This window comes from Schistocerca nitens, chromosome 1 (genome assembly GCF_023898315.1).
Source record: "Schistocerca nitens isolate TAMUIC-IGC-003100 chromosome 1, iqSchNite1.1, whole genome shotgun sequence".
Taxonomy (NCBI): Eukaryota; Metazoa; Arthropoda; class Insecta; order Orthoptera; family Acrididae; genus Schistocerca; species Schistocerca nitens.
The window spans coordinates 487,016,137-487,038,345 of record NC_064614.1 but is presented as its reverse complement, the minus strand read 5'-3'; the positions used below and the strand labels follow the sequence as shown (position 1 = coordinate 487,038,345).

Sequence of the window (22,209 nt, the reverse complement as noted above, 5' to 3'; positions counted from 1 at the left end):
CCAGTTGTGGCTCACGTCAGTACCAATGACAACTGTTACTTGGTTCTGAGGCCATCCTCAGTTTGCATGTGCGGCTGACAGAGCTGGTGAAGATAACTAGCCTCACTCATAGGGTGAAAGGAGAGCTTACAATTTACAGAAGCGTACACAAAATTGATCAGAGTCTTTTGGTTTGGAACCGAGTGGAGGGTCTCAACCAGAGGCTCCATCAATTCTGTAATGATCTTGGATGCAGATTTTTGGACCTGAGGGTGGAGAATTGTAGGGCTCTCCTTGATAGATCAGGAGTCTATTACAAAGAGGAAGCAGCTGTTCGAATAGCAGGGTACTTGTGGAGTGCACCTGGGGATGTTTTGGCTAGGCAATAACTCCATCCACTGATGAACACTCACCAGTTGACATGCAAAGAGGAAAATCAAGCTGTGAACAGAGTATAGACACTTCGGATATCAAATTTTTAACAGTAAATTGCCGAAGTATTGGTAACAATGGTCCTGAATTTACTGACATCAGCTAGTTTGACAACCCACAAGCAACAGACATACAGCTCAACTAAGACTGACATTATCTACAGTGTCAGTACAGACTGCACTCATACCTCAGGATTGCAGTATGTCTTAACTCATATGTGATTATGATATATAGTAAGCAATATTCATTCTACCAATGTCAGCAGAATGTAATTTTTAATAAGTAATGTTATGTACTACTGTTTGTTTTGTCTTTGATTGTTTCATGTATGAGTGGGAGCAGACAGAAGCATGATGAGAATTTCCTATGCAGGCACTGCTCTCAAGGTATTGGCCAACATTACCACATTACTGATCAGCCCTGTACTGGAGAGGTAAACCACTTGCGTTGTGGAGGATTCCTGTGCTCATTATTTCATTATGTCATAATTTGTTGTAATCGAAAAACAATGTCTTGTAATAACATTCAGTTCAGTTACTGCTCATCTTGAACCATGATAACTTGAGGTCATATCACATCGTACATTTCAAATGCTGGGAAGCCCAGGTTGGAATATCAACAATTATGGAAAGGACAGATTGATAAAGATGACATGTTGAGTTGCAAACAGGCACAACAAACAGATTTAACACATTAAGCTTTTGGGGAAAGCTGCCATGACGAAACAGAGGCACACTCGCGCATTCACACAAGCAAGAACACCTCACACACACACAGACCGCTGTCTCTCTGGCTGCTCAGGCCTGAGCAGCCAGAGATAGTTGTCTTGTGTGTGTGAGGTGTGCCTGCTTGTGTGAATGTGTACATGTTTCTCTTTCCTGATGAAGGCTTTGGTCAAACGCTTAACATGTAATGGGCTCTTTGTTGTGTGTCTGCAACTCAACATGACATGAAGATAAGAAATCTGTGTCAAGAGATTTCTGCTTTACAACAAACATGCCTGTATTGAGTGTTTTTATTTGATAGGGTTTTGTACTTTCTTCTTTCATCGATCAACTGAAGTATTTCTTCTGTTACCCATGGCTTCTTCACAGTTACTTTCTTTGTACCCATGTTTTTCTTTCTTTATAGAGATGTCCATCCCTCTTCAACTGCACTGCCTACTGGGCTACTCCCTATTTCTGTATCTACAGCCCTAGGGAACTTCAAGTGTGTCTCGTCATTCTTTAGTACTTCCGTATCGCACTTCTTTGCATACTGATTCTTCCTAACTAATCTCTTAAACTTCAGCCAACTCTTCATCACAATTGTATTGTGATCTGAGTCTATATCTGCTCCTGATATGCCTTACAATCCAGTATCTGATTTTTGGAATCTGTCTGACCATGATGTAATCTAATTGAAATCGTCCCCTATCACCCGGCCTTCTCTAAATATACAACCTCCTCTTGTGAATCTTGAACAGAGCATTCGCTATTATAATAATGAGTTTATTGCAGCCGAATATCCATACAAATTCAAAGTACAATGATAATAATAAACGAAATTAGAAATTTTATATATTGTGATTTGCAAGACTGTGTCTTCTTGGTATAGAGTTCTATATGGTAATGTTTGCATATTTGATGACACAGTTCACACTCACACACTGTGTTTGGTTCATGATATGATGTGTTGTTGACAATAAGGTGGTGGAAAACATGGACTGCCATTCTGGTGATCATGTGTCTCATTTCGAAGTTTTCCTTTGTCCATGTTCGGTCAATCATTGCACCTGTGCTGTAAAATTTTGGAGGTATATCTTCCCTTTTTTCCTTCAATTTTTTAATTAGACTTTCCAAAGAGCTGCTGTTGGGTAGCATCAGGTTTGTCCATAGGTCTTCAATGAGAAAGGGTTCCCACGCCAGCAGGTATACAAGCCTGGATCATGCTGCTTTGGACAACCCTATTGCTTTCTTTATGTAGGCCACCTTCACTCTTTTTAGTGTCATCAGGCTCTTCACTTTAAGACGTGATCCGATAATTTCTATGCCGTACATCTGTATTGGAAGATTTTGGCTCTGAATAGTGCCATTGCTGTCTCTAGGCTCTGATGTATTTCATGGTTTGCCATTATTGCTTGCATTGCTTTCTCTGTTACGTGTTTTGTGAAACATTTTGAAGTTGTTTGTATTGTGACCCCTAGGTACTTGAAGTCTGGTACAATCTTCAGTTTTCTCTCCTATATGAAGATCTCAGCTCTTCCTCCATTTCTGAGTATCATCACTTCTGTTTTCACCACATTTATTTTGAAGCCACGTTTGACACATCAATCTTCCATATCGTTCATTGCTTCTTGTAATTTTGCAATGTCCTCTGCGCCTATTACAATATCGCCTGCATATGCATATAAGATTACAGCTTCTCTTTGAGGTTTTCTTACAATTTCTTCCACTGCAAGGATAAATCAAGGACTCAGTGGGTCTCCCTGTAGTACTCCATTTGAATGGTGTATCGGTTCCAAGAGGGAGAAGTTGTCTGAGATACTTATTTTGTTCCATTGCAGTATTGTGCTTATGATTTGTGTCCATATATTGTTTTCTCCCAGGGTTTCCTCTGGTTTTTTGGTCGTTAATTTTCTCTTTATAAAGTCAAAGGCTTTTATGAAATCTATAAATACCACATTAAACTTTTCTCTGTCTTCAAGGACTCCCTATAAACTTTTTAGCAGGAGTTCTATTGCAGTCAGAGCTGCTCTTCCCTTCCTGAATCCCATTTGGCTTTTGGGAAGGTGTTCATTGATTGTTTTCTATTCTTTCTGTTATTATTTTTGTGAATACTTTGAACGGTAAATTTTCTAGGGCTATGCCTCTGAATTTGCTAGGGTCCTTGGGGTCTCCTTTCTCTTTATGCAGCATTTTTACTATTGAATGTCTCCACTGTTCTGGAACGGGGGCTGCTTCTATGCACTTATTGTAGAGTTCTGTTCACATTTGTGTTAGTATTTTGGCAGTGTCTTTTAAATATTCACTATAAAGTCTGTCATGGCCTGTAGCTTTTATGGTCTTGGTGCTGTTAATGACATCTCTGATCTCTTGTGGCCAATAGGACTCACTCCATGGTTGTTTGTGGCATTATCCTCTCTGCCCTCTTGTCTCCCTCTTAGTCCTTCCTTGTTCAGTGTCGAAGTGCACCTCCCATATTTTCATATCAATGCAAAGTATTTCAGCTCTTTTCTAAGGCCTAGTGCAATATATGGGTCTTTTGAGGCTTCCTCCAGTAGTTTCTTTTCTTATTTTGCCTGAGTGTTCTCTTCTTTTCTTTTAGAGTTTTCTTATAGATATTTCATTTTTCAGTGTGAGTCCTGAGGAGTATACTATTCTCTGCGCACTGTTTTAGTTGATGTAAGCTTTCTAGAACATCTTTTCTTAAACTGTAATACTCTATGTCGAACCATTTTTTCGCTCTTCTTTTGTACATGGGATTGGCAGCTTGTCTTAGGAGTTCTCATATCGCTTCTGTTGCTTCCTCTAATCACAAATTGTGTATTAGCATTTCGATTTGTTTTACGTTGTCTGATTTTGCTTCCACTTTCCCGACGTCTATAGTTCTCGAAAGTGCTTCTTCCTCTTGTCCTTGCACTTTTCTGAAGTGGTGTACTTCACCTATTATATCAATGGCTGTTTTGTTAGGTTGGAAGTATGCTGATATTATTGTAATGTGTTTCATTTCATTTCTGTTAGGAGTGTATGTCCCTGTTCGATAGTTGCTGTTAATTCCGGTTTTATGAGGAGAGTTATTCCTCCACTGGTCTTCCTCTGTTGTCTTGTTTTGCATGGAGGTGAGTGCAGTACAATTCTGGGTGTTGCCAGTTTTTGGTTAAAAATGTTTGTTAGGACTGCTATGTCATATCCCTGTAAAAGTCTCTTGGAGATGTGTTCATTGCACTTTTTAGACCTCCTATATTTCACAGGATGATCTTCAAGGTTCCTACTGCTCCTACTTTTTCACATTTTTCTGGGCAGTGTTCTTGTGTCTTATGGAAGACACACCCCTCTGTTTTCTTGGGGTGGGGTGGGGGGTGGGAATGAAAGCACCTGACAGTGATTCCTGCTGGCCAGAATTCAGCTTTATTCGTCAACTCTAAAGTTGTGAAAGGGGATGCCTCCTTTAAAGGATTTCGTATTATTATTGTTTACCAGTTCTTCACATTTCACATTTTCTTTTATTCCTTTCTTATTGAGGAATTGTTTTATTGAGTCTGATACTGTCTCAGATTTGAGCTCTCCTACATAGAGCCAGACCATCTTATCTGCAGCTAGTAGATTTGCATCTCGTGGTCCAGCACCAGTCAGTGTCTCATGTTGCTTAGTTGATCTTCTATGGGTAAGTTCAGTCCATTGTTCTTCGTTTGCATTTGTTTCTGTTTCTTGGTATTGTGCAATGTCTCGTGTTGTAAGTGTTTCATATTCTTTTGTGTGAAATGCTTTTTCAATTTCCCTCTTCATGGTGTTGGGTATTTGCTGCAGCTTTGGCATCTGTTGACTTGTACTCACAATTTCTTCCTTCATCATAATCTTTGCACTGTTTGTGAAATCCTCTGTTATGAGGCTTATCTTTTGCACTACTTTTTCTGTGATTTTGCCTCTAATACTGTGTCATGGTCAAGGGGCTGGTTGTCGTAGTTATAAGTAGTTCCACTATGAGTCGGTGTGTGCTGGTTGCCGCTCTCGATTTCTTGTATTGGGTCAACAGATGGCGCCACTTGTCCCTCAGTGTTGCAGTCATTTCCCTCTGTCTGGGGGTTGCTAACCTCACTTTCTGAGCTGGCGTTGTCTTTATTTTTAGCATTTTCCACACTCATGTCCAATTTCATTAGACTGAAACATTCACTCAAGGTACTCACCGCCTTTAAGATGTCATCTTTCGTCTCTTTCTTGAGGTACCCTCCGATTTCCACTATATTTATCAAACTTTGTAGGGCACATTTAACACATTTGTCTACTATGTACCCCATCTTTATGAATGGCTATTACTAGCTGAAATTTATTACAGAACTCAATTATTCTTTCTCCTCTCTCATTCCTTGTCCCAAGCCCATATTCTCCTGTGATCTTTTCTTCTACTGCTCCCCCTACAACTGCACTCTGGTCCCCCATGACTATTAAATTTTCATCTCCCTTTCAATATCCTCGTATACTTTATCTCCTTATCTTCAGCGTGTGACATCAGCATGCATACCTGAACTATTGTTGTCAGTGTTGGTTTGCTGTCAATTCTGATAAGAACAACCCTATCTCTGAACTGTTCACAGTAACACACACTCTGCCCTATCTTCCTATTAATAACGAATCCTATTCCCGTTATACCATTTTCCGCTGCTGTTGATATTATCCTACACTCATCTAACCAGAAATCCTTGTATTCTTTCCATTTCACTTAACTGACCCCTACTATATCTAGACTGAGTCTTTGCATTTCCCTTTTCAGATTTTCTAGCCTCCCTACCACATTCAAGCTTCCGACATTCCATGCCCTGACTCATCATCCTTTCATTGGTTATTCATGCTTTTTCTCATGGTCACCTCCCACTTGGCAGTCCCCTCCTGGAGATCCAAATGGGGGACTATTCCAGAATCTTTTGCCAATGGAGAAATCATCATGACACTTTTTCAATTACAGGCCACATGTCCTGTGGGCACATGTTGTGTCTTTAATGCAATGGTTTCCATTGCCTTCTGCATCTTCATGATGTTGATCATTGCTGATTCTTCCACCTTTTGGGGCAGTTTCCCACCCCAAGGACAAGAGTGTGCCCTGAACCTCTGTCCGCTCCTCCATCCTCTTTGACAAGGCCATTGGCAGCATTAGGGTGTCTTCTTATGCTGACAGTCTTTGGCTGCCAATGCTGATTATTAATCAAAAGTTAAGCAGTGGTGGATTTTGAACCTGGAACTGAAGGCATTTTGATTAATAATCAAAGACGCTACCCCTAGACCACAAGTGCAATTATGGACGGCTGTATAGGCAGCATGGCTCAGTACTTCCGCAGGGGGCTTCAAACAAATTTCTGAGTCCATGCCTCATTGAGCTACTGCACAATAATGAGCAAAAGGTCTGACATGACATTAGAAGGTATACCATGACTTTTGTCACCTCAGTGTTGGTTAAAGTTAATATTAGACAGTTATATATTTGTCAAAAAGTAAAGGACATGTTTCTACCACATAAGTTGAAACTGCATCCAACACCTATAGGGTTATGGGACTTAACTGCCATTGATTTTATGGGTCCCTAACAAGAGGAAGAGAGGAATTAACCTTCATTTTTGTAGTCCTAAATTGCTGGTCTAATTATATATCTGATTGAATCCTCTTGAGGCAGTTATGGCTCAGAGAATTATAAGGTTCCCCAAAACTGATTAATTTGCAAAATATCATATTTCAGGAAGGCAGCTATTTTATTCTGGTAGTCAATTTAGTGGGACCATATTTAAGAAATTTGTGGACAAATTTAAGTAATAGTGTAAAGATATCAAAGTACCATCCTCAAAGAGACTCTGCTAAAAGGGTAATGAAGGAAATGGTTATGTTGAAGATACTGTAGTAGTTATCATAACCAATGAATGGATACATTTTATGAGTTTCAAGCTATGTTATACCAGGTGTAAATTTTAAGTTGGCAAACCAGAATAACTCAAAAAATAAGCTTCACACGAAAAAATGTGTAGAATCCAAAGCTAATTATTTTCGAGGGGGATACCTGCTGGTGCTAAAATTGGCCCGCCACCTCAGCCCCCTGGGGTGGGGCGGGAGGCAACTTTAAAATTTCAGATGGGAACTCCCATTTTTTATTGCAGAATCAGGTTCTACATAAAAAACTACATACATTTTGTCTTAAACATTTGTTTTGATTCTTGGTAGTTGGCACTGTAATTCAAGAAAATCCATGTTCTGATTTTTGCGTGGAAAATGGTTACGGATAAATAAAAACTACCTATTTCCCTCATAAATTTTGATTCGCTAAAACTAAAACTCTCCCTCTTTCACCATATTGTGGGGTTTGAGAGAGAGGAATTAGAGTTTTACAAACGTTGACCCAAATATTAATTTTTTCCGAAGATTCAGGTAAGTTTTGTTTGTTTCTTGGTCATGAGGCCACACAACATTTAATTATCAAACAAATCATCTGACTAGCTAACTGACTAACCAAACACCCTACTTACTAACGAGTGAACTGATTAGCTCACAGATTAGACAAAGGTAAAGATTAACTGAGGAAAAGACTAACCCACTCGCTAACTAAAGATGAACATATATCCATTTAAGATTTGGTGATCCTGAAAAGAAATGATTGGTTTCGTTTTATTGCTGATTATTAGCAAATACTTGCAAGTAAATAGATTTTGGGGTACTTGTTTCCAGGGAGTCCCATCGCCTCTCACTTTCAGTCTACTTGTTGTCCGTAAATACCTTGCATCTAACCGTTTTATGAAATCAAATGTTCAAAGTGATGACCTCCAACTTTGATGCATTTATTGACTCATTCTGTAAATCCCTGCACATATCTTGATAACATGTCTGGTGTAATTGCAGTGCAAGCATCTCTTATTTTTTGCAGCATGTTTTCGCAAGTGGTAGGCGTTTCCTGATAAACAATATCTTTTAGATAACCACATAAGAAAAAACATGGTGAGGTAAGGTCAGGCGATCTGGCTGGCCAATTCACAGGACCTGCCCTGCCGATCCAGCAATGACGGTAAAGTCAATCTAGTACATCGCACGCTACTAATGAATAATACGATGGGCAACCACCATGTTGAAACCACATGTTTTGTTGAAGTTTGATGCTCAGGTCTTAAAATTGATCTGGCAGTTCATTTTCAAGTACCTATAGATTTCAATATTTGTTGCCATTCAAATTAGCATCAATAAAATTCTGACCGATCAGTATATCGCCAATTGTACCACACCAAACATTAACTGACCAAGGTCGCTGATGGTTGACTTCTCGAATTCAGTGTGGGTTCTATTTACTCCAGCAATGCATGTTATGGCGATTAACTTTGCCATGGTTTGTGAATGTTGCCTCATCACAGAAAAGTACTGTGGCAAAAAAGTTTTGGTTTGTTTGCATCCACTGAACTGCCCTGTGACAAAACGTTAGACAGTTTTGGAAGTCATCGCCATGTAGTTCCTGATGCATGGACACATGGTATGTATGAAATTTGTGGAGCTTCGGGATTTTCCAAACATTCATGTGCGAAATTCCTGATTACCTTGATATTTCTCTTGTGCTCACATGTGGATTATGAGCCACAGCAGCTAGGACTGTCACTTGATTGTTTTCTCCACAAACAGAAGCTGCATGGCTTCTTTTTTTCGGGTTCATACTACCTTATTGTGTAAATTGTTTAATAACTGGAACAAAAGAGGACCGTGATCGTAATTGGCCAGGAAAACGCTGCACATAAAGCGTCACTGCATCGTCAAAATTTCTCCCACTTTCTCCATAAATGTACACCATCTCAATTTTTTCTTCCACAGATGCCACCTATTAATCTCAAGAGAGGAAAGATAAGGAGAGTCGAGAAAGGCAGGGTTAGAATTTCTATGAGCGTGAAGGGGCCCGCTCGGCGTAATTCTGCCTAGCAATACCAACTGTGTGTCAAACGTGACTGGTAGCAAGCAAAAGCCATGAACTCAGTCACACAAGGTAATCAAACATAAGTCGCCCAAAAGACAATCATTATAAACGATATATTGCTGTCTGAATGCTCTGACAGATAAAAGATACAGTGCGTTTATTACATTAATACTTATAATTTCTAAAGCCCAGTCTTATTACGAGAAAGCGTGAATTTCTCGTCTCTGCGCTACCTATCGGCGGCACTCTGAAACATTACACTGCTCATCAGCAAGGGCTGGATAAGAGCGTTGATTATCGATCAAGGCTGAGTGGGATATCGATTATCATACATAATTCTAAAAATGTAAACGATTTAACAGCTGTGATATTCCGAAATAAAATAAAGATGTGAACAACGTGATTTAAGTCAATACATTTATGAATATCGTTTTCTATGTTTTTCCATCCGAAACTAAAAGATTCAAACTAAGCAAGCACCCCAGTTGTGAGACTTCTCAACAAACAAGAGTAATTACTCCAAATCTAATAAAAAATTAGGTTCGTGAGTCAGATAGTTTTTTAGTTAATGAGTTCACCCATAGGAAGTAGGATGTTTGGTTAGTTAGTTAGCTAGTCAGATGATTTGTTTGATAATTAAAAGTTGTGTGGCCTCATGACCACGAAACAAACAAAACTAATCCGAATCTGTGGAAAATATTAATATTTGGGTCAACATTTGTAAAACTCTAATTCGTCTCTCTCAAACCCCACCCTATGGGGAGAAAGGGAGAGTTTTAGCTTTAACAAATCAAAATTTATGAAGTAAATAAGTAACAATACCAGAGAAGAAAAGTTGCTACTCACCATATAGCGGAGATGCTGAGTCACGATAGGCACAACAAAAAGATTCAACAATTATAGTTTTCAGCCATTAAGCCTAAGGCCTTTGTCAGCAGTACACACACACACACACACACACACACACACACACACACACACACACACACACGTCTGCAGTCTCACAGAGCTGAAACCACACTGCGAGCAGCAGCCAGCACCAGTGCTTGATGGGAGTGGCGACTGGGCGGGGGTAAGGAGTAGTCTGGGGTGGGGAGGGGTAGGGATAGTATGGTGGGAGTGTCGGACAGTGAAGTGTTGCAGTTTAAACGGAGGGCAGGAGAGAAGGTGCAGAGGGGGGAGGGGTAAGTAGCTACTTACTTATGCTTTTGTGTGTGCTTGCTTTGTGTGTATGTGTGAGGGGAGAGAGAGAGAGAGAGAGAGAGAGAGAGAGAGAGAGAGAGAGAGAGAGAGAGCATTCTGTGTGTCTCTCTCTCTTAACTGATGAGCACTGTGGCTGAAAGCTTCATGTGAGTATCGAATCTTTTTAATCGTGCTTGTCTGCAACTTGACGTGGCTTCTTTACAATAAGTAGCAATCTATCTTTTCCTACATTGTTGATATTACTACCTGGAGTTTCCATTGTTTGAAGAAAGCTAGACAGAATTTCAAATAACCTAGGCAAACTGAACTTCTCAAAAATTACTGTAAGTTTGTAAGGTGCCTCTGACATGAGGAAGACATTTTTACCAGTTTTAATAAATTATTCTCTCTTATTGATGTATTCACGATAGTTAGGAAGTGTTGTAGTCAGTAGCCGGCCATGAACCGGAGAGCATTTCCCACGCTGGCTGGCTAGGTGACGAAGCGACCATATGTCACGTGTAGTGGGGTGGGGCTCAGCACTGGACCGTAGCAACAAGCGTTAGCCTGGGAAATATACAGGACGAGAAGTACCGCCATCTTGGCACCAAAGTCACCAATTTTGATTATTTATATTTAATAATTAAAGTCGTTTATGACAACATGAATACTAGGAGAAGCCTCTGGATGTTTAAAACTATCATAATTTTGTCTCGTTAAAATTCACAACCGTTCATTAACAAATGCACATCTTAGTAAGTACGAACTTGATCAGAAATCCATGAACTGTGACAAAACTAGTAAGAGATACGGACTGCGTGGCAAAGTCGGCAGTCGGCGTTAAGAGCTCTTCCTGTCTTGTTCGATAGTAGCCATGCTCCCGGTAACGAGTAGTTTGTGACATGAGTGTTTCATTATTGATCTAATAGGAATAAAATTGATATTAGGCATTCTGAATGTTAATTTCGAGTAAATAGATACCCCAAAGTTGACCGACAGCAATTTCAGATAATTAGCTTCCACCGACAGAGACATCCAATGCGCCAATGAAGAATCTGCACGGGATGACATTTACGAGAGCTGCACCGTGTGAAAGTAGGAGGAAATCCGATGACATGACCCACCAAGGCGGATCAAGGAAGGTCCGACTTACACTCGCAAATTTGGGGTGGAAATGCTGACCAGTCATACTGTACGTCACGTATACCACCCTCTACGGACTCGCGGCTAAGCTGAGTAATAACAGTATCAGTTTAGAAGCGAGGGGATCTTGCAAGTTCTAAACACAATGATTAAAACTGGGAAAAAGTAATGTAGTAAAAATTTAAGGAGCAAAAGTAAACAACTCACGGAGCAAAAGTAAACAACTCACTTCATACCATAGGCATAGAATGCAATTGTGTGGCTCAACTGGGATTTGGAGTTGTGTTGGGTGGAGTGGGTGGGTAAAGAGGTGGGGAGTGGGAATAGGAGAGAGGGTTGGGGAAGAATGGCTAACAGCAGGGAGGAAGGGACAGCTGGGTGTATGGGACAGGATTGCAACACAGGCAATTGTATGTTCACGCAGCATACCTTGATGATGACCTGGAGAAGTGGTTAGGAAGGGGAGACTGTGAGTAAGATGGTGTGTGTGTGTGTGTGTGTGTGTGTGTGTGTGTGTGTGTGTGCAGGATGAGTGAAGACGTGGAGGTGCGTGTGGTGCAAGGAGCTAGCAGAGATTGCATTCTGTTCATCACAAAACAAATTTCTTCACAAATCAAACAAACATCCTGCTCTGCCACACAGACAGACATATCAATTCAGCATCAGTTGGAAGAAAGCAAACACATGATGGATATTGACTAATAGCGAGTGTGCCATGTGCGATTTGTCATGAATTTTAAAAATGATTGAACTGTTTGTCATTAAACTAATATGAATTGTCCGCTCTCAGCTCTGATAATAGGTATGCTGTTGGTAATATTCACCATACTTCAGCATGTGGAGCATCAATAAATGTTGAAATTCTTTACAAGAAGCAGAAGCAATTCTACTGTAAAATCCTTAAAATAATAACACATTAGCATATTCAGCGAGTGTAATGGGGGGTGGCACTGTTTTCAATATTTCTATTAGCACAGATAGTCAGCTTGACGCTGCAGTCCAATTAGATTCAAACATGAGAACACAGAATACCAGTCACATGTTTCAGACTTACAAGCAGGTATCAAAATTAAATGCATGACCTTTCAGCAGCTGTCTCTCCATATACACCGAAATGTGAACATGTTACATGAACTAAATTGTCCTTATAACAAAAACATGAAATATTTATTTTTCTTTCTGAAATATCCTGGATAGCACATGGAGCAACCAATAAAATGTTTAAGTGGTTTTAGTTCCTGGCAAATATGGCTGCATATCTCCACAATGACAACTACAACATTAGTAACTAACGAACCCACACTTTCCAGATTTATGAGCAGTCAAAGCTGATGCCCTCACTAAATTATGAGACACTGATGATTGTATACATTAAGCATGAACACTACCACTACGCTTGGCAGACACCAACACATGAAGGATAAAAGCAGCACATGGTAACTGTTATTACACTTGCATTCCCTGCAATTGCAAAGTTATCTTTATCCCTACCCTAAATTTTATTTTGCTCTACTATTCAAAATAGTAATGTAACATTACAGAAAGAAAATACATGTTTAATTCTGGATGTACGCATAAATCATGATCCGAAATTGTGCTATACGCATTCTCTGTAAATTATTTCGAGCAGTTACTTCATGAGTCCAAGCGGATAGTTAACGATTGTGAAAACACACTTGACCTCTTAACAACAAATAATCTTGAGTTATTAACGAGCATCAAAATGGATACAGGGATTAGTGAACACAGGGTTGTCGTAGTGAGATTGAATGTTGTACCTCCAAATCCTCCAAAAATAAATGAAAAATACACCTATTCAAAAAAGCAGATAAAAATTCACTTCATACTTTTTAAAGAGACAGTCTCCACTCCTTCCAAATTAACAATGTAAGTGTAGACCAGATGTGGCTTAAATTCAAAGAAATAGTATCAGCAGCAATTGAGAGATTTATACCAAACAAATTAACAAACATTGGAGCTGATCCCCCATAGTGCACAAAATGCGTCAGAACACTGTTTCAGAAACAATGAAAAAACATACCAAATTTAAACAGATGCAAAATCACCAAGATTGGCGATCTTTTACAGAAGCTTGAAATTAAGCGTGGACTTGAATGTGAAATGCTTATAATAGTTTCCACAACAAAACATTATCTCAAAAGCTGGCAGAAAATCCAAAGAGATTCTGGTAGTATGTGAAGTAGCCTAGTGGCAAGACACAATCAATGCCTTCTCTGCGTGATAGCAAGGGAGGTACTATTGAAGACAGTGCTGCCAAAGCACAGTTACTAAACACAGCCTTCCGAAATTCCTTTACCAAAGAAGACGAATAAATATTGCACAATTCGAATCAAGAACAGCTGCCAACATGATTAACATAGAAGTAGCTAACCTCGGAGTAGTGAAGCAACTTAAATCACTTAATAAAAGCAAGTCTTCTGGTCCCGACTGTATACCAAATAGGTCCTTTCAGACTGTGCTGATGCAATAGCTCCATATTTAGTAATCATATACAACCATTCCCTAAATGAAAGATCTGTACCCAAAGATTAAAAAGTTGCACAGATCACACCAATATTCAAGAAAGGCAGTAGAATAATCCACTAAATTACAGGCCCATATCATTAACATCTATATTCAAACATTACAAATTACCTCCAAAAAAACGTTCTATTGACACACACACACACACACACACACACACACACACACACACACACACAACACAGATTTAGAAAAGATCATTCTTGTTAAACACAACTAGCTCTTTACTTGTATGATGAGTTGAGTGCTACTGACAAGGGATTTTAAATGTATTCTGTATTTCTGGATGTCCAGAAGGTTTTTGACACTGTACCACCCAAGTGGCTTGTAGTGAAACTGCGTGCTTATGGAATATCGTCTGTTATCTGACTAGATTCGTGATATCCTGTCTGAGATATCGTAGTAATTGATGAAAGTCATTGAGTAAAACAGAAGTGATTTCTGGCATTCCCCAAGATAGTGTTAAAGGCCCTTTGTTGTTTCTTATTTATATAAATGATTTGGGAGACAATCTGAGCAGATGTCTTAGGTTTTTTGCAGATGATGCGTTTATCAACTTATAAAGTCATCAGAAGGTCAAAACAAATTGCAAAATGATTTAGAAAAGATATCTGTATAGTGCAAGAATTGGGAATTGACCCTAAATAACAAAAAGTGTGAGGTCATCCACATAAGTGCAAAAAGGAATCTGTTACACTTTGGTTACATGATAAATCAGTCAAATCTAAAGGCCGTAAATTCAGCTCAATACCTAGGAATTACAATTATGAACAACTTAAATTGGAAGAAACGAATAGAAAATGTTGTGGGGAAGCCTAACCAAAGACTGTGTTTTATTGGCAGGACACTAAGAAAATGTAACTGATTTACTAAAGAGACTGCCTACACTACACTTGTCCGTCCTCTTTTAGAATACTGCTGCTTGGTGTGGGATCCTTACCAGATAGGACTAATGGAGTACATAGAGAAAGTTCAAAGAATGGCAGCACGTTTTGTATTATCGCAAAATAGGGGAGAGTGTGTGACTGAAATGATACTGGATTTGGGATGGGCATCATTAAAACAAAGGCGTTTCTCATTGCGGATGAATCTGCTCATGAAATTCCGGTCACCAACTTTCTCCTACAAATGTGAAAATATTTTGTTGATGCTGATCTACACAGGGAGAAACAATCACCATGATAAAATATGGAAAACCAGAGCTTGCACAGAAAGAACTACACAAGATTAGAATAATAGAGAACTGTAAAGGTGGTTTGATGAACCCTCTGCCAGGCACTTAAATGTGATTTTCAGAGTACCCATGTAGATGATTATTAACTATACATTACATATGTAAGGCAAGTTAAAAGTCAAAGCTGCTGTAAATCTAACCTGACAACGCATCAGCATCTCTAAGAAGGTATCATCTGGAGCAGAACCAAGTGAAAGCCTCTGTACTTGTGATGGTGGAAGCAGTCCTGGTAAATGTGGCAAAGCAACCCTTTGTTCATCCATTCGCTTGCTCTGCATGCCTGCAATTAGGTCTAGCAACTCCTCTTGCACTTTTGATGAGTCTCCATTCCCTGTAATCAAAAAATTAAAATATGATCTCAACAACCAGTGCAAATGAAAAAAGTTCACACCTCTCTTCCAAATGGAGCAATGGGCAATAAAAGTAGCATATTAAACAGACAGCAGATTTAATGTAAATTTTAATTTCGCATAGCAATACAACAAACAACAAGATAATGGATGAAGAATTCCCGGAGTGAAAATATGGTAAGCATTAGACATTTCATGCAACTGCCACCACAGTTCTTCTGAAATACTTGAATTGCTGAGTAATATAAATGAAAGTTTTAAGATGTATGTTAATATGTGACCTGAGGCTTTTCCAGTGTATATACTGCTTCCAAGGTTCTCAGGTGTACTCCTGGATCCACTCATCAAAGGTCCACAATATTTCAGTGAATAAATGTTACGCCATCATCAGGTGGTTCTTATGGTTTCCATCAGGTAATGATTATTCACTAAAATACTGTGGACCATTGATGGTTGAATATGACAGTACACCAGAGAACCTTGGAAGCTGTATTGTGATAGTTCAGAGCAGAATAACCGTTGGCTGATAATGTTATCTCTTGTCTCAACTAGCAACTGGAGTAGTTGTTTTATTACTCAAGAGAGGCAGAGATAATAGAAAAATGAGATGCTACAGTTTTTTCTGTACCACATCATCATGATCTACATAATTGATCCTGTGTGAATAAGGTAGGAAAGACAAATAAAGCTGTGCGAAATGTATGCAGAGAATTTAAAAATGCCATATAAATTGATATAAGCACAGTAGGGAAACAAGTTTCATACAGCACATGGTCTCTGCATCTACAGAATGGGAAAGGCATTTGTTAGATATAGTTCATCAGAAGTCAAACATGCAGCTTGGTATTAAGCATGTTATATCTTTGAAAGACAAAAATGAGGTGTCTTTAGAATTTAACATGTGACACAATGAAATTGTAGTGATATCTACCAAGATGAAGAGCAATGACGAAAATGTATAATTAGGAGATGTAAACATTCCAGCAGTTCCATCTTACACAATTACAAGGTGCACAAATCAGCTACTTCCCTTGTAGATAAGTGCTCACTTAAGAATGAAAACAATGATAAAATATTTACATTGCTGCAAGCCAATATCTGCTGTATAAGAAAAACTATTAGAATTAGAATATTTTTGCAACATTAAAGAAGTAGATGTGATATGTGTATAAAAGCACTGCCTACAGAAAATCACGTAGACAGTTTCATTCTTCAAGTGTATGTTGCAGCTGTCATAATGTATACAAAACACCAATAAAATGTTGCTGCTGGAATTTCCATCGAACATGGTCTTAAATATTCGAAATTAGACATGACACCATATTCTTCAAAAACAAATGGAGAATTTAATTACATAAGACTGACTGAAGAAAACATAATAATCATTAGTCTATGTAGGTCTCCAAATGGAGATATAAATATATTTTTTGATCAGTTTGAGTTATTGGTCAATAAACTTTTTAAGTTTAAAACAACGGTTGTTATCTGTGGAGATTTTAATATAGAAATGGGAGATACGGAACAACAAATGGGAGATGCAGAACAACAAGACAGCATGACCCTTTTAACTTGCATTGCACAAACAAATGTCCTATAATGATGCATGTCTAGATAACAAAATCGAAAGTCCAGGATGAAATAACAATAATATGGTAAGAATAGATAGCTACTCATCCTGTAAAGGAGGCTTTGAGTCACGTGAAGCACATTGTGCTTGGCAGCGTGCTCAAAAACTGGGTGGTCCAGCTGTCTCTTGGCCACAGTTTGGCACCGTCCACTCATGCAGATAGACAGCTTGTTACTTTTCATGTGCATGTAGACAGCAGTGCAATGGTTGTAGCTTAGTTTGTAGATAACATGGCTGATTTCACAGGTAGCCCTGCCTTTGATGGGATTCAAAATGGCTCCAGAACTTAGTGGTAATGAGTCACAAGAGGAGTGCTCCTTTGTGGGTGGACAGTAGGTACGTGGGAGGCGATAGGTTACTGGAGAGAGAATGCCTGGGAGATCTGTTTCTGGGAGGATAATTTCAGACTGTGAAGACCTCAGTGGTACACTTGGCATATTTGTAGAGGAACTGCTGGTCACTACAATTGTGAAGACCACTGATGGCTAGGTTGTATTGGAAGGGACTTCTTAGTGTGGAATTGGTGGCAGCTGTCAAAGTGGAGGTACCGCTGATGCTTGGTAGGTTTGACATGGACAGAGGATTGATGTAGTCATCCTTGCGGTGGATGCCTACATCAAGAAAGGTGGCTTGTTGGGTTGGAAGGAGCATGTGAAGTGAGCGGGAGAGAATGTGTTGGTTACTCACCCTTGATTCATATCATAAAGATGTCACTAATGAATCTGATTGGGATTCTGAGTGTTTAGGAAGGATTCCTGTAAATGGCCATGAATAGGATGACATAGGAAGTTGCCAATGTGGACACCCACTGGCGTACCATGGATTTGTTTGTAGGCAACGCTTTCAAATGTGAAGTAATTGCAGTTGAGGATATAGCTGGTCATTGCGACCAAGATGAAGGTTGTATGTTTGGATTCAGTTGGGCATTGAGAAAGGTAGTGTTCAATAGCAACAAGGACAAGGCCATGGGTTAGGATGTAAGTGTGTTAGCATAAAGGGAGGTGGTATCACCAGTGACAAGCAAGTCATCAGGTGGTAAAGGAACAGCAACTGTGATGAGTTGGTGGAAGAAATGGTTAGAGTCTTTTATATAGGAGGGTAGGTGAAGAGTAATTGGCTAGAGGTGCTGATCAATGAATATAGAGATTCTTTCTGTGGGAGCAGTATAACCAGCCACAATGGGGCATCCTGGGTGGTTGTGTATCAGAGTTTAGGAGGACTGTAGAAGGTAGGAGTGCAGGGAGTGGTGGGGGTTAGGAAAGAGATAGACTGAAGGGAGATGTTCTGGAATGGGCCTAAGGATTTGAGGAGGGACTGAAGCCCTGCTCAATTCATGGAATGGCGTCACTGTGACAGGGTTAGTAGGTGGCAGAGACCTTCTGCCAGGTAATCCCTGCAGTTCATAACCTCAGTGTTGGAGCATTTATCGGCAGATAAGGTTATAATGTTGGGACCATTTTTTAGGTGGTGGAGAGTGGTTATTTCTGTGGATGTAAGGCTGGTTTTCAAACTGAAGGATTGTGAGGCAAGGTATGAGGTTAGGAAATTCTGCAAAGTTAATGGGCGGTGATTTGGGGGCAGTAGGTGTGGATCATTGTTAGACGGAGGAGCGAACTGAGTCAGGCAGGGATCAACATTTGTTTTGGATTGAGTCTGATTGGTAGGGTTGGGGGTGAAGAAGGGTTTCGACTGTAAGGACTGGGAGAAGGACAGAAGGCTTTTAACAAGTCCAGCATGAGTGAATTCTGGAGCGTAAGGCCTTTGGAAAGGACTAATATGTCTGTGGGACTGAGGCTTTTGTAGGATAGCTTCCTGACTGTTTCTGGTCTGTTTACGTTCTGGATTCTGTGTGGTGGTGGGAGTGAGTTTCTGAGGATGTGCTGAATGTAGTAGATCTGCAAGGCAGGGTTTGTTGCTGTGAGGAAGTGTGGGGAGATTTCATTGAGTCTCTTGTGGAGGTGATGGGTAGTGGCGGTCCAAGGCAGGAATAGGAGATAAACAGGATGGTAAGTTTTTTGAGGAGGCGTTGTGCATGCTGCCCTCGTTCCTGGAGTGCAAGAGTGTCACTCTGGAAAATGGGATGCACAAATTTAGAATTGCAGTGCAGGAGAATTTTACAGATGGAGAGGACAATATTTCTCATTTCATTTTCCCTGAAATGAGAAATATCGTCCTCTCCATCTGTAAAATTCTTTGTGCATCCCATCTTCCAGAGTGACTCTCTTGCGGTCCAGGAACGAGGGCAACATGCACAATGCCTCCTCAAAAAACTTACCATCCTGTTTATCTCCTATTCCTGCCTTGGACTGCAACTACCCATCACTTCCACAAAGGACTCAGGACTACGTTGGTGAGAGCTATGGACTGGAGGAATTTGAACAGATAGATGTCATTGTGGATAGAGGAAGTGCAATAACAGATGGCTAACTTGATGGTCAGATCATTTAGAGAGGAGGGGGGGGGGGTTCATGAGGTGGGGGGGGGGGGGGATTTATGGGCTAGGCAATGACAGTATGTGGAACTGAGTTCTGGCTGGGGCACAAAAGCTTTTGTGTATTGTCACAGATGGAAGGAGCAATGACTCACAGTGCACGATACAAAAACACACAAAAAATGTGGGAAAAAATTTACAAAAGGGACAAAATGGATGAAGTATGGGAAAAAAAAGATGAAGTCTTGTGTAATAGGGCTGATTGTAAAAGGCGAAAGCAAACTAAAATCAACATGCATACACAACGACACCAAAAAAGACAATAACAATGGGACGTAGCTCAGTGGGTGGATATGTGTGAAGAAAGGAGGTAACTAGATTATCCAAGCAGTCACGCAGCTGGGTGTTGTGCATGGACAAGACTGTTGATACAGTGTGGCTTGGAAATCAGAGTGTGTGTGGTCTGGAAGGCAACAGTAACACACAGGTCATAAGAGAAAATAAAGGATAGACATTGAGTAACGTGGAGAATAGTAACAAAGGAAAACAACACTTAGTAGTTGAATGGAAGAAAAGCCGTTAGGCAAAATCAAATAATGGATACTCATGGCTGGAATAATAGCAATACGAAAAGGAGCTAAGCTTATATGAGCCATTAAATCCCCGCACGAAAGGTGCATAGAAGGTGCCCCAATACGTGTAAGGCAGCATGGGAAGTTATTAGATGAGATGATTCATCTAGACAGGTATGTCACCTCTGCTTGATCCAAGAGAATTGAATGATTGCTTTGTCATATCAGTCAGAGAACTTAGAGACAAAATTAGGCCACAGACACCTCTGCAAGGGATCTGCTTAGTCCCCAACTGTCTGGGATAAAATCACACCCAATGAGGTCTGTAAAACTGTTTCTAAATCATATAATTCCAAAAGTATGGACTGCTACTGGATGTATAATTGTGTGTCAAAAGCACAGTTCACTTTATAAGTAAGCCACAAAGTTTTATTTTTAATAAATGTTTAGAGTGCAGAGTTCCTCCAGATTCACTCGAAATCTTAAAAATTATGCCCGTATCAGGGTGATAAACAACTTCCACAGAGCTACTGGCTGGTATGTGTTGTTCTGATACTCTCAAAATATTTGATTCACAAGTGTACACTCAATTAAGCAATTAATTTGAAAAGCATGGCCTCCTTTGTAATAATCAGTATGGATTTCAGCTAGTTAAAAGTATACCACTGCAGCTGTTCTAAAAATTGTTGGTCAGACTTTAACAGCATTCACAAACAAGAAAGTGGTATCTCTTGTATTATGTGATCTAACTTAAGCATTTGACTGCATTCCTTTTAACATATCGCTAATAAAACTAGAGTATTGTGGTGTACACAAAACTATATTAACAGCAATTGCTTCCTACCTGAACAACAGAAGACAGTCCCCTTCTTTTTCTTTGTGGCTATTAATTAACAGCCTTCTTGTGTATCACAGTCTGTAGCCTGCTATGTTGATGATATAACTTTACTTACTTCACATGATGACATCCTAACTCTTGATAAGATTCAATGAAATCCAAAAGCTTATGTAAGGATTGCCTAAGAATATAGAAAATAAACGTGCCACACCCTTAGGAATACACTGTGATGCCAAATTCAATAGGAAAGAGCATATCAACCAAGTTTGTTGTGAAAAGACCTCGCAAGTGTCCCACTACATGTGGAAACAGAGAGAGATGGTCAGAAGTAATTATCTCCGTATGATACATTTAGGATTCATTCAGTCATAAGGCCTACTCATATGGGGACATGGACACACACACACACACACACACACACACACACACACAGTCCGTATAAAATAATACATGGCTGGTTCTATGGAGCACTGTTGTCCTCCTTTTACCAGGCTCAGGACACTAAAAGTAGTGAATCTGTTTATCTATGTGTCTGCACTCTTTCTCAGAAACAGCGTTAAAGAATATGTTACCAGTGAAACAATTCACAGACATGGCACTAGAAATAAGGCAAACAGTGACATTCCAAAGCGCCAGGCTAGCAATAACAGGAAACACCCCTGAAGTGAATCCCCTCAAAACTTTTAACAAGTTTCCTCTCACTTCTTAATCCTTTAGATTTAAAAAATTCAAAATGAAATTATATGACTGACAAACAAAAACCCCATGTTGCAGTACAAAAAGAGTTCTATGATGTAGACAATGATGTTTTTACTACTTAAGATTACAGCTGTACTCCTTCACATGATATGTGCAATGAATTTTAGTCTTTAAGACTGTAGCTGTACTATGTAATTTTACCAAGCTACTGTTATGTACATATCACTGTTGTACTACGAATAAAGTGTGAGGTTGGTCCTAGGATCACTGCTGTCCTTCATTCACTTAAACATTAAAGGCATTCACAGTTATGAATATGGACAACCATCAGCTGTCTAATGGGATCATGACAATGAAAATTTGAGCCGGACTGGGACTCAAACCCCACTTATCGTGAGCGGTTGCCTTACTATCTGGCTATCTGAGTACAACTCACGGCCAGACTCTAACTTCCATATGTCATCAACCATGCATGCAATCTGGAAGAACATTGCAGCGAAATTTGGAACAACACAGGCACAGAAATTTCATATCTATACACCGACACCGGGTG

General features: G+C 39.7%; 1 protein-coding gene across 4 annotated transcripts in view; it reads right to left on the bottom strand.

The window, feature by feature from the left end:
• LOC126252407 (G-protein-signaling modulator 2) overlaps positions 1–22,209 on the bottom strand; it is a 140,965-nt gene that overhangs the window by 9,624 nt on the left and 109,132 nt on the right. For all 4 annotated transcript variants that reach the window (XR_007545837.1, XR_007545838.1, XM_049953301.1 and 1 more), the window contains exon 12: positions 15,280–15,470. Coding sequence is in view for 2 of the 4 variants with exons in the window: in XM_049953301.1 (XP_049809258.1) it covers positions 15,280–15,470 (191 nt within the window). In the remaining 2 variants the exon portion in view is untranslated. The remainder of the gene's footprint in view (positions 1–15,279; positions 15,471–22,209) is intronic.